We start from the raw sequence: 21,365 nt of genomic DNA, 5'->3' as shown, positions 1-21,365 counted from the left end.
ATCAAATTATCATTAAGGCTGTGTCTTGGAGCTGTGTTCTGGTCCCTTTGGTTCAGCATTCTCTTTGCTTGCTTTCTTATCAGCAAAAAGAAGGGTAGAACTACTCAGCCTTCCCATCCAAACACAAATTAAAATGCCTACTTTAGCTAAGTCTCTAACGTAAAACTTTTTTTTATCCAGCTTCTAATACCTGGCAGGACTGAGTTGGGATAGGTATTATTGTAAATAAAATAACTGTGTTGTGAAACATTACACTGTTCAACTATTTATCTCTTTATCTACCTGAAAACCATTTTAAAACTTAAGTCAGCCTTATTTCTTATGGTATTGGCAACAATTTAAGATCAAGTCAAGGGGTGCAGTGCTTTTTTAGCTTTGAATATTTTTTTTAATGATTTCAACTGTGAATTTTCAATACTATTGATATTTAATTTTGTTTTAATGTTTGTATATTTTAAACTGTATTCAAATGCTTTTAATGTAAGCCAGTTTGAGTCTCCTTGTGAAGAGAAATAAACACAATAATAATAAATACAGTAGCATCTCACTTATGCAACATAAATGGGCCGGCAGAATGTTGGATAAGCGAAAATGTTGGATAATAAGAAGGGATTAAGGAAAAGCCTATTAAATTTACAAATTAAGCACCAAAACATCATGTTTTACAACAAATCGACAGAAAAAGCAGTTCAATACATGGTAACGTTATGTAGTAATTACTGTATTTACGAATTTAGCACCAAAACATCGCAATGTATTGAAAACATTGACTACAAAAATGCGTTGGATAATGCAGAACGTTGGATAAGTGAGAATCTACTGTATTTCATAAACATGTTTATGTATGTGTTTTGCTACTTTCACTGGATATTTTATAAGAAATTGTACATATCTTCTATATGTCTTGAGGAGCTCCATATCATATAAGGGTTTTTTTTCTTTAAAAAGCTCCATATAATCAGGACAATTAAATATTTATTTTTTAAATTATAGGAGCAGGACTGCAGCCTTGACAGATGTGAGGATCCGGACCATGAATGAGGTCATCGCTGGAATGAGGATCATAAAGATGTATGCCTGGGAGAAGTCATTTGCTGATCTTGTCAGCAGCATCAGAAGGTGATTATTTGGCTCAGTGAATGTTATACTTTAGAGATTTTTTTCACCTCGTTGTTTTAAAAACCTGAACTGGATGGGTGTCATGTGTCCCTGCAGTTCCCAGTAGCTCCAGCCAGTATATATACTGTTTTTATATATTAGCACAATGGATGCTTTGTGTGAATCTGAATACCAGATGCAATAATGTTATATAATTATAATATATTTTTTAATAATTTCAGAAAGGAAATTTCCATGGTTCTTAAGAGCTCTTACCTTCGGGGAATGAACTTGGCCTCTTTCTTCATTGCCAGCAAAATAACCATGTTCATGACATTCATGACCTACGTTTTACTTGGCAATGTCATCACTGCAAGCCGAGTGTTTGTTGCAGTGTCGCTGTATTCGACTGTGAGATTGACGGTCACTCTCTTCTTCCCGGCGGCTATTGAGAAAGTGTCCGAAGCATTGGTCAGCAATCGACGAATCAAGGTATTGACAACCCCCAAGTGACATCTGTGGGTGTATTTATTTACAGCATTACAAATAATTCTTAAATAACTTCTTATCCCATTTCAAAGCAAGCAAGCAAGCAAACCAGAATCCATACCTATGTTAGTTTTTGTGCCAGTCTCACAGACATGTAACTTCTATCGAGGTTATTGGGGCTTCTTGAAAGTGTGCATAGGATTGTATCGTGACTTTTTTGTGTCATCGGCTTAAAAATCATAACAATGTTTATTTCTGAGAGTCCTTTTATTCATGAAACTGAGAGAAGCCTCCCAGTATTGAGCACTTTGCTTCTGATAACTTGACATATGAGAATGATTTTAGCTAACTTTATTTCAGTGCTGCTTGAGCTGTGGTGGCACAATGGGTTAAACCTTTGCGAACTACTGACCTGAAGGTTGGGTTGCTGATCTGAAGGTTGCCGGTTCAAATCTGCGAGACAGGGTGAGCTTCTGTCTGTCAGCTCTAGCTTGTGGTGACATGAGAAAAGCCTCCCAGTAACACATCCAGGTGTCCCCTAGGCAACGTCTCTGTAGGCAGCCAATTCTCTCACACCAGAAGCGACTTGCGGTATGTTCTCACGTCGCTTCTGACACAATAAAAACATTTCAGTGCTTGTGATCTGCATAATATCTTTTATGATTGTTCAAATCAGGATTATATGGTTTTCTTCATGGTACTTTAATGTCTAAACTTTAAAGTACGAAGTCCTAATCTACTGCATCTGCACGTTGTTTGTTAATCTCACAGTGGCAGATAGGAAGGCACTCCAAAGGATCACCACTTTTGCACAGAGAAGCATTGGTGCTCTCTCCCCTCTTAGGAAGAACTTTATAGGTCCCGCAACTTTTTTTTACAGAAAAGGTAGTTCAATACACAGTAATGCTATGTAGTAATTACTGTATTTACGAATTTAGCACCAAAATATCATGATATATTGAAAACATTGACTACAAAAATGCGTTGGATAATCCAGAATGTTGGATAAGCGAGTGCTGGATAAGTGAGACTCTACTGTATTGCCTTTTGGAAGATAGTACAGGGTGACAAAGGCAAAGACAAACAGACATAGAGATAGCTTTTGTCCTAGAGCTGTGGCTATGTTGAACTCCATGGTTTCACACTGCTGTGTGGTGGTGGTTGGGGTGTGGAGGGATGAGTGTGTTGTTCTGTGGTGCGTGCTGGAGAAGGCATTTAATTTTGTTGTGCTATATGACAATAAAACTGTTCTATTGTATATGTATGACTTGAACAATGTCAAAAATTGTCCTCACTATGTTCATCTGGAGTTTTTGATATACAGATATAATAAGTGAACTTTGGAAAGCTTTAACTGTTTGGAAAGCTGTTGTGTGACTTCAAGTTGTTACTGACTTAGAGTCAATCTAAAACAAACCTTGTCAAAAGGCTGAGAGTGTGTGACTTGCCCAAAGTCTCCCAGTGGGTTGGAGCCCCCGGTGGTGTAGTGGGTTAAAGCCTTGTGACTTGAAGGTTGGGTTGCTGACCTGAAGGCTGCCAGGTTCGAATCCAACCCGGAAGAGCACGGGTGAGCTTCCTCTATCAGCTCCAGCTCCATGAGAGAACATGAGAGAAGCCTCCCACAAGGATGGTAAAAACACCCGGGCGTCCCCTGGGCAATGTTCTTGCAGACGGCCAATTCTCTCACACCAGAAGCAACTTGCAGTTTCTTAAGTCGCTTCTGACATGAAAAAAAAAAACCTCAGTGGGTTTCCATGGCTGAACATGGATTTCAGCCATGGTTTCCAAATTTGTAGCCCAGTGCTTAAAACACTACATCGCACTGGCTCTCGTGCAAGTGGGTTACAAATGGTGCAAATTCATTGTTTGGCCTATGTCAGTGTTTTTTCATCCATGGCTGAATTTTCTTTGGAAAGCAACCTTGATGGAATGCTGGAACAATTCTTGTTCTGTTAGGAAATCTATATAGACTATAGGTATCCCAGTTTTATATGATACATAGAATAAAATAGTGTCAGTTTTGTGGGGTCCTGCTTTGGTTTATGGAATTAAATGTGCTAATTTTGGCTTTGGTGTTATTTTTTCTTTAGAGTTTAATTATAAAGATGTTCTTTTTAAAAACACACAAGAACTTACATTTCAGGAAACAATTTAACATTTCAGAACAAAGCTGCCAGGAGAGGCGGGTTAGAAATAAAGTAGTAGTAGTAGTAGTAGTAGTTGTTGTTGTTGTTGATATTATTATTATTATTATTACACTATGTAACACAATTTTTGTTCCTGGGTTATAAATGTCATTTCCTAATTGGTTTTATCATTTAAAACTTGGGAAAAATTTATTGAACTGCAAAAATTTTGTTTTTGTGGGTCATCCTGCAGCATATTTTGCAATAGTTTTTCAGTGAATATCTGATAGTTTGTGGCAGCCACAAAAATGGAGTTTCTGAAGTATAACAGCGACTTTCAAAGTAAGTACTGCACAATGAAACAGGAATAACATTTTCCAATTGGGAACAGAACATTTTTCCAATTTTGTTACATAGTGTTATTACTAAGGTAGTTGGACTGTCCATTTCCCTGTCCTTGAATTAGTTTATCTACTAGTTTGTTTTTGAACTATAACTCGCAGAATTTACTATCTTTACATTTCTGGTACAAGTCATAGGGAGTGCATCAATAATGAGAATATAGTGAAAGTAGTTGATTTGGTTAATTTAATTTAAAGGGAGATTATTGATTATTTTCCTTTCCCATTTATGTGGTCTTCATGCTTTTTCTCTCCTTTGGCACAGAACTTTCTGATCCTTGATGAAGTTTCCCAGCTCACCCCACAGCTCAAAACCAACAATGAAGTGGCTCTTGCTGTGCATGATTTGACTTGCTACTGGGACAAGGTAATGCCTTTTTCATACTCCAGTATAGTAAGAATTTTTATTAGAGGCACCATTGAATGTTATATTAACCAAATTGTTCATATAAGCTATTCCAGCTTGAATGTGCAGGATTATTTTTCAGTTAGAAATGCACTTCCTTTCCCAGCTTACAAAAAAGGAGCAATATACAATGACCCCTAGTGGCGCAGTTTGAATCCAGGGAATGGGGTGAGCTCCTGCTGTTAGCCCCAACTTCTGCCAACCTAGCTGTTCGAAAACATGCAAATGTGAGTAGATCAATGGGTACTCTTCCAGCTGGAAGGTAACAGTTGTTGTTATTTGTTCAGTCGCTTCTGACTCTTCGTGACCTCATGGACCAGCCCACGCCAGAGTTCCCTGTCACCACCCTCAGCTCCTTCAAGGTCAAGCCAGTCACTTCAAGGATACCATCTTGCCCTTGGTCGACCCCTCTTCCTTTTGCCTTCCATCTTCCCCAGCATCATTCTCTTTTTCACGCTTTCCTGTCTTCTCATGATGTGGCCAAAGTAAGTCCTTCATCTTTGCCTCTAATATCTTTCCCTCCAGCGAGCAGTCAGGCATTATTTCTGGAGTATGGACTGGTTGGATCTTCTTGCGGTCCAAAACTCAGGATTTTCCTCCAACACCACAGTTCAAAAGCATCTATCTTCCTTCGCTCATCCTTCCTTATGGTCCAGCTCTCACATCCATAGGTTAACTATGGGAAATACTATTGCTTTAACTATGCAGACTTTTGTTGCCAGTGTGATGTCTCTACTCTTCACTAACGGTGCTCCATGCAGTCATACCGGCCACATGACCTTGGAGGTGTCTACAGACAACACCGTCGCTTTGGCTTAGAAATGGAGATGAGCACCAACCCCCAGAGTCGGACATGGCTAGACTTAATGTCAGGGGAAAATCTTTACCTATTCTATGGCAGCTGGATGACGTTACAAATTTTCAGGGCATATCCTCTTACAGCCTTTCCTTGCCTTTAAAATAGAAGTTTCTTTCTTTTACATTGATTTCCAAAGCTCTTTGTCTTATCCCTCCATCTCACACAGATATAGTTACTATAGCAATTATGAGTTTAACACAACAAAACTACAGCAAGTCCTCAAAAAGATGCAAAAACACAACAAAACAGGGAAAAGTAGTCCAGCCAAACATATAAGTGAATGTAAATACGATAATATTATGATAATAATTATACACAAAATAAGAGAATTCTTAGCCTAAAATTTCCGTAGTCAATAAGTATACCATGTAAGTAGTGCACATGTGGTGTACAACAGAACAATTACATCACGAAACTGAATGTAATATATACAATATTGTAAGGGCAGCAGAGGATTATCATAAAATAAATTCAAAGTAAAATATAAGGAATTAAAGTTAACAATACAAATGAAAAACAAGGTAGTGTTATTGGAATAATGTTTAAGAAAGTATTTGAAAAACTTGGAAACATAGACCAAAACAGCCGAGATGGTAATGAATTGTGATTCTCTTCACTGGACAAGTTAATAGTCTTTTCTGAGTTCACTTGCTAAAAGAAGTCATATTGGCCTGATCTGAGTGGAATCAGATGGCATCCTGTAAGTGGGCTCAAGGGAAAGATGCAGGAATTGCTTTAAGTTGTGGATTCACATTGAATGAGCAATAGTGCCATTCAATGGAATGAGTTCTGCAAAAATGTTTATAAAACTGGCCCTCCACATCTGTAGGTTTGGCTTTTGCAGATTTTATTTTTCATGGAATTGATTAGAGTGTTTTCTTTAGGAATCTCTAGGTCCTGCAAGGTGAATCTATGGCCAGCTTCCACCAGAAGTTGATTATATAGTCGTACTGGAGGACCTAAAATTTCCAAGAGAGCTGTTATTTCAGATTTTAAAAATAGCAGATTTTTATTTGTGGTTTTTCAATTTGATGGGGTTTTTGACAGAGAGTTGACTGTAGCCCAAATGAGGCCTTAGGGAAGAGATCAGGAATAAAAGAAAAGCATTTAAGGGTTCTGACTGGTGACATGCAAAAGGGAGTAATCTTTCCATCAGTGACATTGTGTTCCTCAAAGGAAGGGATGTGGTCCTACAGAAAATGTGCTTGGGTTGTTGATCTAGGTGAATTTGTGGGCACTCTTCTGGTCTGTGACAAGGTTTGGAGAAGTTTCATTATTGGACTGCAACTCTCTGAATGCCTCACCCAGCACAGCCTTTGGAAATATAACAAGTGGACTTGTATGTATTACATCTTGTATGTTTACATTCATTATTCCCTGATTACTTACTTATATAAGGCAAGCATGAAAAGGCAGTGCTGCCAATTATCAAAGTTTTGTTTGGGCACCAATTTGCTGAGCATATGGTGTATTGCTTGGCGTGTTTTTTCATCTGGAAAGGCATTGTTCGTTACTCTTTTTGCTCTGTTCTCAAATGATTCAATTATATTTGGATTGCTGTCTTACTTGGCTGAGATTGGAATACTTTCCATGAAGTCAGTACTTGATCAGAGCAGAAAGCACAAAGATGATGTTCAGCCAGATTGATTGTGTGTCAATTGAACAGGCAACTGGTTTAAAAATGTGTTCTTGCTGCCATCGTGTGGATATTTTTATATATGTTGGAGAAAGGCAATATTCTCCCAAATCAAAACCATTTATGACATAATAATGCTGTGTGTTGGGAGGCCTGTATTTTTAAAATACTTGTACTGACATCGCTCAATCAATTACTTAGTGGCTAGTAGAGAGAAATTGTGTTTTTGTGTGTATAAAAGGAGTTTGTATTGCAAGGTTCTAAATAAATGTACAATTTCTTAGAAGCAGCAGGTGTATGAGCAGATGGAAGTATTTATTACAAGTTTTGTACATTTAAGGGAGGCACTCTACCTGATTGTAGTTTCTTGTTTTTCATTTAATTTAATTTTCTGTTCAGGTTGGAAATAAATTTGATCTCTAGCCTTTTCAAAAACCAAAATGTAAACAACGTCCCTGAGTTTGTTCCAGTTTGAAGTCACTGGGCTGGTTGAACCATAAAGTCAAATCATATTTTTGTATTATAGGGAGGAGATACTTTACCCAATGTGACTATAAGGAACAATTTAGAAGTTTGCCATTTTTATTGATTGCGGCATGTTGAGTCATTTAGTCAGAATATTTGCAAGTTGAGGTAGAGAAAGTGTGTCTTTTAGGCCACATGACATCTCACACCATACTGTAAGCCTTCCAATCTTTTGACTTTAATAGTTAAAGGTAAAGTTTTCCCCCGGCATTAAATCTAGTTGTGTCCAACTCTGGGGGGTTGGTGTTCATCTCCATATCTAAGCCGAAGAGCTGGCGTTGCCTGTAGACATCTCCAAGGTCATGTGGCCATCATGATTGAATGGAGTGCTGTTACCTTCCCGCCAGAGCAGTACCTATTGATCTACTCACATTTGCATAATTTCGAATTGCTAGGTTGGCAGAAGCTGGAGCTAACAGGGGGAGATCACCCTGCTCCCCGGATTAGAACCGCTGACCTTATGGTTAGCAAGTTCAGCAGCTCAGCAGTTTAATCTGCTGTGCCACCAGGGGCTTTACCCAATATATAATTTTCTGCTTTGAATAAGGCTGTTTCAATTCCCACAAATGTCTAGCTCTGGTGAAAGAGCCAGTAAATGAACAGTCATGTTTACATTGTGTGGTTGTAATTTTCTTGCTGAAAAATTCCCCCCTCCCCCATATTTTTTGAGAAGCCAATTCTATATAGGTTTCTGGTTCTTTGGTTGACCATTTTCCTGTTGAGCATAGTTGTTGAGAAGTTTGGATGCTTTTGGATCAGGTCAAGTTGCCCCATTTTGTGTTGATCCCTTGACCTAATGATGCTGCACATCCTGAATTAAGGAGTCATGTGTATAAGATTTCAGTAAAGGAACGTTGCTTGAGGGACTGAGAAAGGGTCATGGATTTTACAATTGCTCCATTCGCATTCACATGGACACGAGAAAAAATCGGAAAAGTTACATCAAGCATGATGTAGAGAGGCAGTGAAAATAAATGAGATTTGGGGAAACAGATGATGGATAGGTTCCATAATATCTGAATCAAAAAGTGTAAGAAATTCAAGCATCAAAAGCTGGTGGATTTCTCAGGCTAGAAAGGGCCAAAGAGCCACAGACTGAGTAAACGTTGCATGTACTCATTTGGAACCCAATGCTGTTTGTTGCAATTAAAATGCAGTGTTTCTTCTTGAATTTATAGACTCTGGAAATGCCAACACTTCAAAAGATTGCATTTACTGTCAGACCGGGAGAGTTACTCATTGTGATTGGCCCTGTGGGAGCTGGAAAAGTAAGTAATAACTCAACCCTTTACTGTGGCAAGTACCAGCCAGTCAGTTAGTCAATATTTATTGTTTCAGCTCTGAACCACATGGATGGTGTAGTTGGAATAACAAAAATGCAGTTTCCTAATTCTGAGGGAAGCAGAAAATGAAAGAGCCAAGTGTCTTCCCTTGCTGACCTGTTGTAGCTGAATGCAATGGATATACTTTTGTAGACTGGTGTCATTGAACTTCTCTTGTCACCAGTTTCAGCCACCCTGGATGATGATAGATGTAGTAAGATTCATACCTAATGGGAACTATAATAGATCCATCAGGATCTGGCGGCTCAAGAGTTCCTCTCACTTCCTTTAGAACAAGAATGGAGACAAAGTTCTCTTGAAGTAGGACATCAACCCTTGGCATCACCCCAACTGACTTTGGGTTTGGGTTGCTGATATTTTGAAGTCCAACAACTTCAACATTTCTTATCCCTGCTTTAGAACTGTATCTCATGGACATGAGGTCATGAGTTGGCATTTAATTTGGTTTTAATTTGTTTAATTGATTGATAATGTGTTTTAATTGCTTATATGTTTAGATGGTTTATATTTTGATGAGAGGTGTTTTATTGTTTACTTATTTGACATTGAAATTTTGCCGGATTTGTAAGCTGCCTTGAGTCCCCTCTGGGGTAGAGAAAGGCAGGATAGAAATGAAGTAAATAATTTAAAAAAAATCTTCATGCCATTTTTTCAAGGTATAGCGATTGGTACATATCCTATACTAGCCTATCCAATTTGTAATTGATAAACTCCTTCGGGCCTCACACAAATCTACCATTTGCCAAAATATACGATCCTGTGCTTGTCTTTTCCATTTCTGGATGAATAGCTTAACCATTGGTTTGTCTAATTGAATATGAGATCTGCCCAAGTATCTCTTAGTATCCAGTTCGTTAGTCAACATATGCCGTAGCTAAACTCCAAAATTTACAACAAATCAGATTGCTTATACAAGATAGTATTTCATGGTATTATGCTAATTGTTTTGGGTATGTCTTAAGTGTAGTGCTGATTCGCAATGTACGCAACTCTGTGTTAAGTAGTATTGTGTTAAAAGAAACACTGACTTAGTCCCTCTATACTATTTTTTCCCTGAGTGACATACCTTGGTTGGAGATTTCCTACATTAATTAGTTCATCCCCCCCCCAAGAACTAGAAAACTCTGTTATTTAGGTTCCAAAACAATGTTTCAAAATTGGTTTCAAATGTTGTTTCAGTCTGATCCTTGTTGCTGTGTTTAACATAATGAGTAACTATGGAAGTTTTCGAAGGTAGCATGTTAAGAAAGAAGCAGAGACTGGCAATAAGAGGATGGAACATATGGGCATAAGAAAGGATCATCCTGTATTTCAGCCTGACAAACTAGGCTAAGAAAAGTTGGTCCTCTGCATCCATGGGTTCATTATCCACAGATTAGATCAACTGCAGCTTAGAAAATTTGTAGAAAAAATTCCAAAAAGCAAACCTTGCTTTTGCAACATGGGCACTATCACTGTTGTGTAGGCATACCATACTACAGTAGAGTCTCACTTATCCAACACTCGCTTATCCAACATTCTGGATTATCCAACGCATTTTTGTAGTCAATGTTTTCAATATATCGTGATATTTTGGTGCTAAATTCGTAAATACAGTAATTACAACATAACATTACTGCATATTGAATGACTTTTTTGTCAAATTTGTTGTATAACATGATGTTTTGGTGCTTAATTTGTAAAATCATAGCCTAATTTGATGTGTAATAGGCTTTTCCTTAATCCCTCCTTATTATCCAACATATTCGCTTATCCAACGTTCTGCCGGCCCGTTTATGTTGGATAAGTGAGACTCTACTGTATCTCCTGCTATTTCACAGATCCCTAGGGTCCCTCCTGCATCCGTGTTATTTTTTTGCCATTTTGTATAAGGTACAATATTTTACTATGCCATTTTATATAATGTAATTTGAGCATCATGAGCCAGCATTTAAATTTTGAGATAGTCACACTTCACAGTTTAGTGAAGCTCCACAACATAACATCTATATCTATATATACACCTTCACAGTTCTACTGACAATTTGGAAAGGAACTAATAGTAAACCTTAAAACCCTGGTAAAATGGGAGGCATCAATGTAAGCCTTCATTGTGGCTATGACAAATGGAGGAAGAGAAGGTGGGGAGGACCATAGTGTTTTGGAGAGGAAGAATGAGGAAAGCAATGAAACACTGATAATTTTGGTTACACATATGACTTTTGTAGCTCAGCAGAACTGTAGAAGTTTAATGCCTATGTATATATCTACCCTTTCTCTCTCAATGAACTTTTACATTTTATCTTCTCTCTCTCGCCCCAATATCCTTCAGTCTTCCCTCTTAAGTGCTATTCTTGGAGAACTATCTGCAAGCAAAGGTTTCATTGATGTTCAAGGAAGGATTGCATATGTTTCTCAGCAGCCATGGGTGTTTTCTGGCACAGTAAGAAATAACATACTCTTCGGAAAGGAATATTACAAGGACAGATATGAGAAGGTTCTAAAAGCCTGTGCCCTTAAAAAAGTAAGTTGTTTCCTCCTCTATAAATATAAGTTCAATTTCCTGATATTCAGTTCATTTTTTTTAATAAACCTATTTGCTTCTTTATGTGAAGGTGAAAAATAGGAATGGCTTGTTTTGTCAATAATGTAGGTAGTGGTGCAGAATAGTATTGATTTCAGGTGCCAAGACCAAAAACTATGGGAGGAATCAAACAGAACACCTTTGTGATCATTATAATTGCATCTGCACTACAGAATTAATGCAGTTTGACACCACTTAAATTGCCATGGCTGATTGCTATGGAATCATGGGATTTGTAGATTGGTGAGACACAAGTACTGTTTGGCTTAGAAGGTTAAAGATCTTTTAAATCTGCAACTCCCTTGATTCCACAGCACTAAGCTGTGAGAGGCTAAAGTGGTGTCAAATTGTTTTGATTATACAGCGTAGATGCACTCTGAGTTCTCTGATTTTAAGATAGCATTCAAGGAAACAGGATTCTGGTCAAAAACGCCAGTCTAAATAGATTTTGCAACTTCTCTTTTTAGTGCAGAGAGAGGTGAAATGTAAAGGTTGTCCCCTGACATTAAGTCTCATTATGTCCTACTCTGGGGGTTGGTGCTCACCTCCATTTCAAAGCTGAAAAGCCGGCGTTGTCTGTAGGCACCTCCAAGGTCATGTGGCCAACATGACTGCATGGAGCACCATTACCTACCAACTGGAGCAGTACCTATTGATTTATTCACATTTGCATGTTTTCGAACTGATAGGTTGGCAGAAGCTGGGGCTAACAGTGGGAGCTCACCCTACTCCCCAAATTTAATCTGCCTACCTTTTGGTCAGCAAGTTTGGCAGCTCAGCGGTTTAACCCATTGCGCCATTGGGGCTCCAGTGCAGTGAGAATCTTCATGCAATATATAATGAAAAGCAAAGTATATTGCATGTGTTCATTTTTCCTGCTTGTTTGCATGATGGGACCCAGGGACATTCATTTTGTAGCACACTTCACCAGTGGCAGTGTATACATTTATTCCTGCAAGGACCTTTAACTTTCTTGTGCCTGTGTGAACCAGTGACAAAGAACAGAGCTTCGTACATCTTCATTCCCCTCCCTGTGTTCTTCACCATGGTTTTGTTAGGAGGAAATAGCTGTGGCTAAAAGTTTGAGGTTGAAAGTTAAGGGAAGACACTCACTTCATCTAGCTTCTTGAGGTTTTGTGGTCTTTTGTCCTGCTTTTCAGTCTGTTTGGACTTGAAGTTATAAGAGCCTGGTCCAATTTTCAATCTGATAATTTTTGCTGTCTCTCTTCTCATTACCAAACAGACCTGTGAAAATGGTGGATGAGAAGAAAATGAATAGGTACCAAAAGGCTCGGATTATGAATCTGCAAAAAAACGAGAATGGTCTCCACATTCTTAAATTATTTAAGAATTTATTCTTCAAAAGCCAAATGCTTTTCGGCCTGTCATAAATTGATTCTTCAGAGGCATTAATTAGATATAAATACACCCTTTCTACTAGCTGCACTAATAAGAAATACAATCACTTATTAGAACAACCTGCTTATTATTCCAGCTGAAAGACTGTATTTGTGATTCCAGAAATTGCTACTGTTGCAGTAATTAATTTTCCTGAAGAAAGCCAAAATGCATTGCGCTTTTTAAGAATAAATTTATCTGCAGATGTTGGAGAAAGTGTTTTCTTGAAATGTCTCAAAACTCAGGCAGGCTCGTAACACTGTCTTCCAGATATTTTGAGCTACAACAACAACAACAACAACAACAACACTTTATTTATATCCTGCCAACATCTCCCAGAGGAACTCAGGGCGGCTCACAAAACACTCAAGGTGTGACACAAAATACAAAATACAACAAGTGCAAAACAAAACATAGGCAATAAGCAGTCAACACAACATCATGAATTCACAGTACACCCTGGTAAAAAACAATAAAATACAACAATTGCTGTAGATAAAACAGCAGTATTGAATATATATTGAACTGTGCCTGAAAATTGAGTGATCAGCAAAACTGTTGTAAACAGGGGGCATTTTATGTTCCTTGTAACTCATTCCATCTCTATCAGTATCTCTACCTTGATAATATTTTTGTACTTGTCTCTGAAATATCTTGTCTGTGAGACATTCAAATCTTTTTTCAAAAAATACATGCAAAGAATAGAATAGATAGTTATGATGACAAGAAAACCCTTAATCTGAAAGCACATTCTTCCCTGATCTGGAAAAGGCTGGATTTCAGATGAAGACTTCTGAGATTTGAGACCAACACTCAAAACTCCACCATTTTCCATATATATTGGCATCAGCCCTTAGATTAGAGACAAAGTCACATTTCCAAAGTGCCTATAAAACTAATTAGGAGACTGAAAAGCTAAAAAATGTAAACAAAAAATAAAATCTCATTTTTCTGTGTTAAATAGCTTATAGACTGGAAATCTCTGTTCTGAAGTAGTACAAATTATTTTTAAAGGACTACTTCATAGTAAGGTACCAGAGGTTTTAGTGTCATTTAGTTACTATATAGGAGAGGTTTCCGAAGAATAACTTCCGCAATGTTTTTAGCTCAGAGAATTGTTGAAGCAACCAACAATGTTAACAATACATAATATAGTTCCTCCACCCCACAAGTAATTGAGCCTAACCACTGCTTGAAATGAATACAGTTCTCTCACTACTTCGCGGTTCGCTTTTTGCGGATTCGCTGCTTCGCGGTTTTTCAATAAACTCTAAAAGAATATTATAAACCATAAAAAATACAATGTACCGCCTAAGGAAGGGAGGAAGGAGAAGCCAAAGGGAGAGAAAAAGAGCCCAAGTGGCAACAGGAGGAGGAGGAGGTGAATTATCAACACACGATTGGTTGATAAAGACTTAAAATAGTATATAACTACTAAAATAATGTATAAATATGCGTCCCTACTTTGCGGATTTTCACTTTGCGGTCCTGGAACCTAATCCCCTCGATAAGTGAGGGAACACTATATAGATTTAGGAATGCATAGTGTGAGGCTATCCAAACAATTCCTACTTTAAAAATGCATATGTATGAATCCACATACGCTTGGTGGTGTGCACACATGCTTGTTAGTGTTATCCACAATGAGACCTGAGGCAAAGTTTGGTATGAACAAACTCAAAGGGTGGGCAAAAAGAATATTTTGCTTACTGTGACCATACATAAATTGCTGTAGGATACATTTCTAAACGTTTGTCAAATCATTTGGCAAGAGCTACATATCTTATCTCGTTCTTTCAGGTCATATCCATTTGCTCTTTAAAAAGGCCCAAACAAAAAAGCACATCACAAAACATAAAGCCTAACCCCTCAACAATAAAGAAATGTTTGTTAAGAGAGCTTTTACACTGTGCCGTTGTGGGGATGAAGATGGGAATTGCAGTTGGTGTCAGAGCACATAGCTAGGGCTGATATCTCCTTTTGCTGGCATCTTATTTGAGAGAATGCTTCAGAGCAGTTCAGCTCTCTCCGAGAAGACCTTTTTCTTTGCCTTGGCAGGTGCGATCTAAAAGGACACTAAGCCAGATTAGCAAAGGGACAGATATTTTGCTAGGCAGCTTGAAAAGTATTATGTGTCGTATCCAGTTTGTGGCATGTTATGATCCCACTATCACTACCAAGATAGGTGAAAAGCAGGCAGTTTAAACGCTTTTGCAAATCACATTTTTTCCTCTTTAAACACAGCTGGCATTTTAAAAAATATCTGGTACTATTGAAACATCCATCATCACTTTCTGAAATAGGAATCCAAGTCCTAGTGAGTTTAGAATGAATGTGAAATATATTTCTTAAAAGAGAAAGAAAATAATATAGAGTGTTTCAAGGTTAATTGATAGCCCCTTTGTCTATGTACATTTGCTTCCATATGATGTTTTTTCATTAATGAACATAAACTTGATGTAAGAATCTGTTAGTCATATATAATTGTGTAGTTTTTAATTCCTATAACAGAATTATGTATATCTAAATCCCCTTTATAAACCAAATAACATTGATTGAATCCATCAATTGTTGATACATAAAATAAGCTGTTAAAGATTGTGTGTGGTTGACACAATTTGAAGTTATTTTTTAATATTTATTATTTTTATCATTCTTTAACTTGAAATTTTATATTTCTTTGTTGACTTCTATCCCCCCACACCTCAATTTATGTTTTGGTGTTTCCCTCAACTTTCCAGATTACACTATGTAACAAAATTTGAAAAAAAAATGTGGCTGCCACAAATGATACTGAATTGCTTGAGACTCGATGAAATATCCGTTAAAAACTATAACAAAGTATGCTGCAGTGTTACCAAAAACTTTTTTTTTTGCAGTTCAGTAAATTTTTCCATATTTTTATGATAGAACCAATTAAGAAATTACATTTAAAACACAGGAACAAAAATCATACATCGTAGTTACATAGTGCTATATTTCTGGTGAACTGCAGGAGGACGTCACAGAAGACTGACTCTCCTCCCCTTCCTGTTTTGCTGTGGCCACAATTATTTCAAAGATTCAGTCTTAGCTATTGTTTAGGTGACAATGAGTCCAATTGTTTCAGTAATCTTAATGTGAACCATTTGAAGCAGGCATGTGTTATTCCACTCGCAGGAGATAGGAAGGCCAAGTTGGAAGCATAATAGTTTGCCCTAAGACCATCAGCATGTACTGGATGGATTATATTATATTTCATCTAATAGCTAAAATTTGAAGTCACCCCTGGACTCATTCTTAAGCCTCATTGCCCAGGTTTCAGCATTAGATAGGAGTGCATTTGCCCAGCTAAAACGAATGTGGGAGCTGCTCCCATTCTTGGAGATGTCCAATCTGGCTGTAGTTGCACAATTATATCCTCAATTATATCCTGTTTAGGTAACGGTAATACCTTGTACCTGAGGCTATTTTTGGAAACTCTCTGGGAAATTGAGCACATCCAAAGACTGGCTAGATTGCTGATTGCGACTGGCTACGGGGCACTCCAGTGTTGCAACTCCTTTGTTGAAACAGCTTTACTGGCTCCTGGTCTCTTCCCAGGTAGAAATCAAAGAGGTGATAGTACCCATAAAGCTTTACAGTAGGCCCACTTATTATGTGAGCTGTCTGAACATGGTTTCAGTTATATGCAAAGAGCTTTGAATACCATAATTGCTCAAGATTATAAGATTGCTAGCAATACTGAGAGAAGTGTTTTATCTAGACTTGTAGCATAATTCTGTAGCCAACGTCCATGAGAAATTCCACTTGAAGTTGACCACAGAATTGGAGGCCCAGAGAGAACATTTCTCTAGATATTTCTAGATCCTTCTGCAGAACTTTGTGTTACGTTTTGACTGGAAGCTCAAAACATCATTCATTTCAGTTAGGACAAAATGGGTTCCAGATTATATGCAGAAATTGCATCACACAAAGATTTGTGGAATGGATCCCTTATGTAATTTTCAGGCTGACTATACATGATGTGGGTCCAAATGGTGTGAAAATTTTTATCTTCCCATGTGAGTCTTCGCAAATTTTAAAATCCATGAGGGCAAGCTTTCAGTCCCATCATCATCACAGACACATTTGTAAGGACACTGGAGAGAGCTTTCTGAGTGGCTGCTCCCAATGGTTTGAAACTCTCTTCCACAGTAGGCTCAGTTGGCTTCCTCCCTGCAGTTTTTCCATTGGTGGACAAAAACTTTGGCTTTTAAATCAGAGTTCAGGAAGGGCTTATAATAGGATATAATGCGCTTTTATCTTTTTTAAAATTTATGTATAAAATGTGTTTTAAACTGTACATTTAATAGAATTTTCTAACTGTGTTTTTAAAAACTTTTGTACTGTAAAATTTTAGTATGTATTATGTACTTAAATTTTCTTTTGTAAACCATTTTCTCTCCTGTCTAAGGAAGAAAGAGATATATAAATTAATTAAATCTTTCAAGTTCATGGTAGAACTGAGGATAATTTCATATTTTATATTGTGAGTGAAATGAGTCCTAGTAAAATCAATGAGAGTTTTGTTAGTTGCAGTGAATTCTTCACATTGGTTTCTTTGGGACCTTTCCAGCTTTCTTTTCTTTCTCCCATTTTCTTTCACAATTGCTAACTATTAGAACTTTCTTTCTTTTTATAATGAATAATAACAGTAAAATTCAACTACTATCCAATATGGACGTGGGGCTTCTCAAGCCAATTGAGAAAATAGTGTTACTTATCAGTGATGGTATTCCATTTGAGATTATCAAATTAATACATGGATTGATAGTGATTCAGGTGGAAAATTGATTTATTATTACATCACTTTAAAATGGCTCTCATCTCTTTTTCATAGGATATGGAATTATTGGCAGATGGAGACCTAACAGTGATAGGAGACAGAGGAGTTACACTGAGTGGAGGGCAGAAAGCCAGAGTCAACCTTGCCAGGTAAAGAGACGGTTGTGTTTTCTACCATGATCTTCAGTCTGCAGATAGCAGTGAATGTTTAGATTAATGGGTTCCATGTCTCACTCAAGACAAGTTGAAGCTTGAGGTATAGCAGTAAACTCTAACTCCCTGCAACACACCCAAATCAAGGTGTGCATTGCCCATATCCAGCCAGATTATTTTGGTACATAAGATTGAAAGTCCTCTTCTTACCCCTTGCAATAAAAATAATATGATGAAGTAATTCAGTTTACATTTTACTATGGCTTTACAGTGTCCCAAATCTGCTGCCTACAGCAACTACCTCACTATGTCTAATGGTAGAGTTGGCTGAAATACATCATTTGTAGAACTGACCATTTCATATATTTATTTCCCAGTTGTGCTGAGAGAATTCAAGCAGTAATGTCAAACAATATAAAATGTCAGTCAAATAATAAAAATAAAAGCCGTCCAGCACAAAATGTTATGGCAGAAGATAGGAGACTGGGATTTTAAAGGGTGTATAAAAGAGAGATGTTTTAACCTTCCTTTAAAAGGACAATAGGGAAGAGGCTTTGCAACCCTGTCCTGCCAAAACTTCAGAGTGAAGCAGCTTTCACCAAGAGGGACCGGTTCCTTTAGGAGGCTAAATTAAGCTTGTCTATTTATTTATTACAGCATTTGTATCCCACCCTTCTCACCCAAGAGGGGACTCAGGGCGGCTTACAATAAAAGCACATATATAAAAATAATACAATACATTGTAATTCAATTAAAATTAATTACATTAGACCATAAAATACACATAAATATGCAGATTGGCGCGTTCAGAGTCTAAAAAACTGGGACTGTCATTGAGTTCCAACACACATAGTAATAACTAATGCTGCTGTTATTGTTCGAAGGGCTGGTCCCACAACTAGGTCTTAACTTTTCTACGGAAAGATAACAGGGAGGGGGCATGCCTGACTTCACTTGGGAGGGCGTTCCATAAGCAGGGAGCCACTACTGAAAAGGCCCTGTCTCTTGTCCCCGCCAGCCGCACCTATGAGGCTGGTGGGACAGCCAGCAGGGCCTCACCTGAAGATCTTAAATTTTGAGGTGGGTCGTAGCGGGAGACACGTTCGGACAAGTAAGCTGGGCCAGAACCATTTAGAGCTTTATAGGCTAAAGACAGCACCTTGAATTGTGCTCGGTAGCTAATCGGCAGCCAGTGGAGCTGGCGTAACAAAGGAGTAGTACGCTCCCTGTATGCTCCTCCGGTTATTAACCTGGCTGCCTCCCGTTGGACTAGTTGAAGCTTCCAAACAGTCTTCAAAGGCAGCCCCACGTCTATAAAATGTCTAGTGAAGCAAGGTCTTGTCCAGAGATCTCAAATGCCTTAGGGGTTCTTAGAAGAAGAGACCGTTTCTGAGGGTATTAGGATTTATACACCCAAATCCAGTTGCTAATACTGATCAGAGTAAACCTGATTGAATCATAACCATTGATTTGCCATTAAATAATTCATTCTAGTTGGAATAAGCAATTGGGCTTGGTATAGGAAGTTAAGACTTTCAAAAGTCAAAACTGTATTGAGCTTTGTACTGAATTCATAACTGATGCAGACATCTCAAATGATAGATGACAATGCTTTCCCATACTTCTCTCTCTCTTTGTGTTTGTTTTGAAGCACAGTATGACTTCCTTATCAATGTACCTGATGTTCATGGTTTCATTTATCCGTGCTGCAAGACATATTCATTCGAAAATGTTTGGGGCCTCTCAAGGTTCTTTAGTTCTATTTTATCTTAATATTGTGGTCCAAGTATAATTAACATATAGGGTTTGCCATTATTTATGGTTTCAGGCTTGTAATGTAATCCCCTTGATGTGGAGGACATACCATCCTATTTACTCGAACCTAACACTCACCTTTATTGGCCAAATTGCCTCCCCAAAATTAGGGTGCACATTAGATTTGCATAATATGGTCATCTTAGTGCTGAGCCAAAGCAAAAGGAGAAGCTGCTTCAGGGACGCCATCTCTCATTTAAATGCAATGGCTCAATGCTATGCAATCCTGAGATTTGTAGTTTGGAGAGGCATCCACATTTTTGGCAGAGAAGGCTCAAGACCTTGTAAAACCACAGCCCTCAGGACTCCATATCATTGAACTAAGGCAGTTAAAGTGGATTAATTCTACAACATAGACAATTTCTTATCAATTGCTGGAAACTTTGGTGTTCTAATACTTTTGTTTTTGAAGAATTAATTATAAGTAGGCAGCAACTGTAATGTGCACTTTCTTTGGCCAAAGGTGCACATTTGGCCAGTGCGCCTTACATTCGGCAGCATATACTTTTTTTGGTTTCAGGGTTTTGAAAATTGGTGTGCATTAGATTCAATTGCACACTAGAATTGAGTAAATATAAGCGTATTTACTTTGTTAGGTCCACGTCCTACTGTTAGTTCCAACTAAAGCAATCCCATTGTATTAATGAGATTAACAAAATTATTGACTCATAATTCAACAGTTACAGTATTTCCTCTATTTGGGACTATTAGTACAATTCAGGTATTGGTTATTAGATGGTCTTAAACAAGCGCTACTAGCCTATTTTACTAGAATCTACTGCTATTTCTTCATGTGTTTTAGAGCTGTCTATCAGGATGCAGACATCTACCTCCTGGACGATCCGTTGAGTGCAGTGGATGCAGAAGTTAGCAGGCATCTGTTTGAAAAGTATGTAACCTTTTAGATGTCTTCAGTTTTTTTTGATTGACTCTCATTGTCAAGATTTCTATTTTTGCTATATCAGGAGTGTAGCTGTGGGTGGGTATTTCATGTCCATCTACAGTTTATTCTGGGAAGTGTTGTTTTTGTCAGTTTATAAAAATGAGTCCACAAAAAATGAGTTCATCAAGCATCCCTTGTATAAAAATGTGAGATTCAGAACTTGGTAAGACCAACTGGTTTTTGGCTTTTTAATTTTTTTTTAAAAAAAACCAAAATAAAATCTTAACCTAAGCACCTGAGTTTTTTTCTGTCTTCTGAAAGGAAAACAAACATATTACAAATATACTCATGTGTTTTTTCTCTGACAATCTGAGCCTTGTATAAAAAGACACATTGTATGTGGTTGATACACCAAAGTAAATTTTGAATTTTCTGTATAGGGTGCATTTTCAAATTAATTATGTCATTTCAGATCTACGAAGTCAAAGCTCTGCAGACTTAATCTTGGAATAAATGTGCCCTGTGCTACCCATATGATGATATTGTAGCACATACCATATGGGTCCATGGTCTAGAACATAGTGGAAAGGTGAAAGATGGTAAGTGGCTTTTTATACTACAGTGGTTTCCCTTTCTAAGCTTTTCAGTTTTGCCTTTGCAATTAGATAATGTTGGACTATGTATGTGTGTGTTCCAGAAAGTGCTTTAAAATGATGTGTAGGGCATTACACTTACTGCACAGGCCATGCCCAAAGAGAAATAACACGTGTCACATTATTTAGTTTGAAAAGGCAATTGAAAGGCTGAAGGGCCACCCTTGTATATCGTGCATTTTTGCAACTTGTGATTTCAAGACTTTGGATT

General features: G+C 37.7%; 1 protein-coding gene across 1 annotated transcript in view; it reads left to right on the top strand.

Annotated features, from left to right (window-relative positions):
• Positions 1-21,365, top strand: part of abcc4 (ATP binding cassette subfamily C member 4 (PEL blood group)) — a 196,885-nt gene that overhangs the window by 37,509 nt on the left and 138,011 nt on the right. The window contains exons 7-13 of the mRNA XM_062975517.1: positions 994-1,119; positions 1,341-1,590; positions 4,380-4,481; positions 8,719-8,808; positions 11,195-11,386; positions 17,706-17,800; positions 20,421-20,507. Coding sequence (XP_062831587.1) covers positions 994-1,119; positions 1,341-1,590; positions 4,380-4,481; positions 8,719-8,808; positions 11,195-11,386; positions 17,706-17,800; positions 20,421-20,507 — 942 coding nt within the window. The remainder of the gene's footprint in view (positions 1-993; positions 1,120-1,340; positions 1,591-4,379; positions 4,482-8,718; positions 8,809-11,194; positions 11,387-17,705; positions 17,801-20,420; positions 20,508-21,365) is intronic.

This window comes from Anolis carolinensis, chromosome 3 (assembly GCF_035594765.1).
Source record: "Anolis carolinensis isolate JA03-04 chromosome 3, rAnoCar3.1.pri, whole genome shotgun sequence".
Lineage (NCBI taxonomy): Eukaryota > Metazoa > Chordata > Lepidosauria > Squamata > Dactyloidae > Anolis > Anolis carolinensis.
Note: the sequence above shows the minus strand (reverse complement) of the source record. Positions and strands in the feature narration are given on the sequence as shown.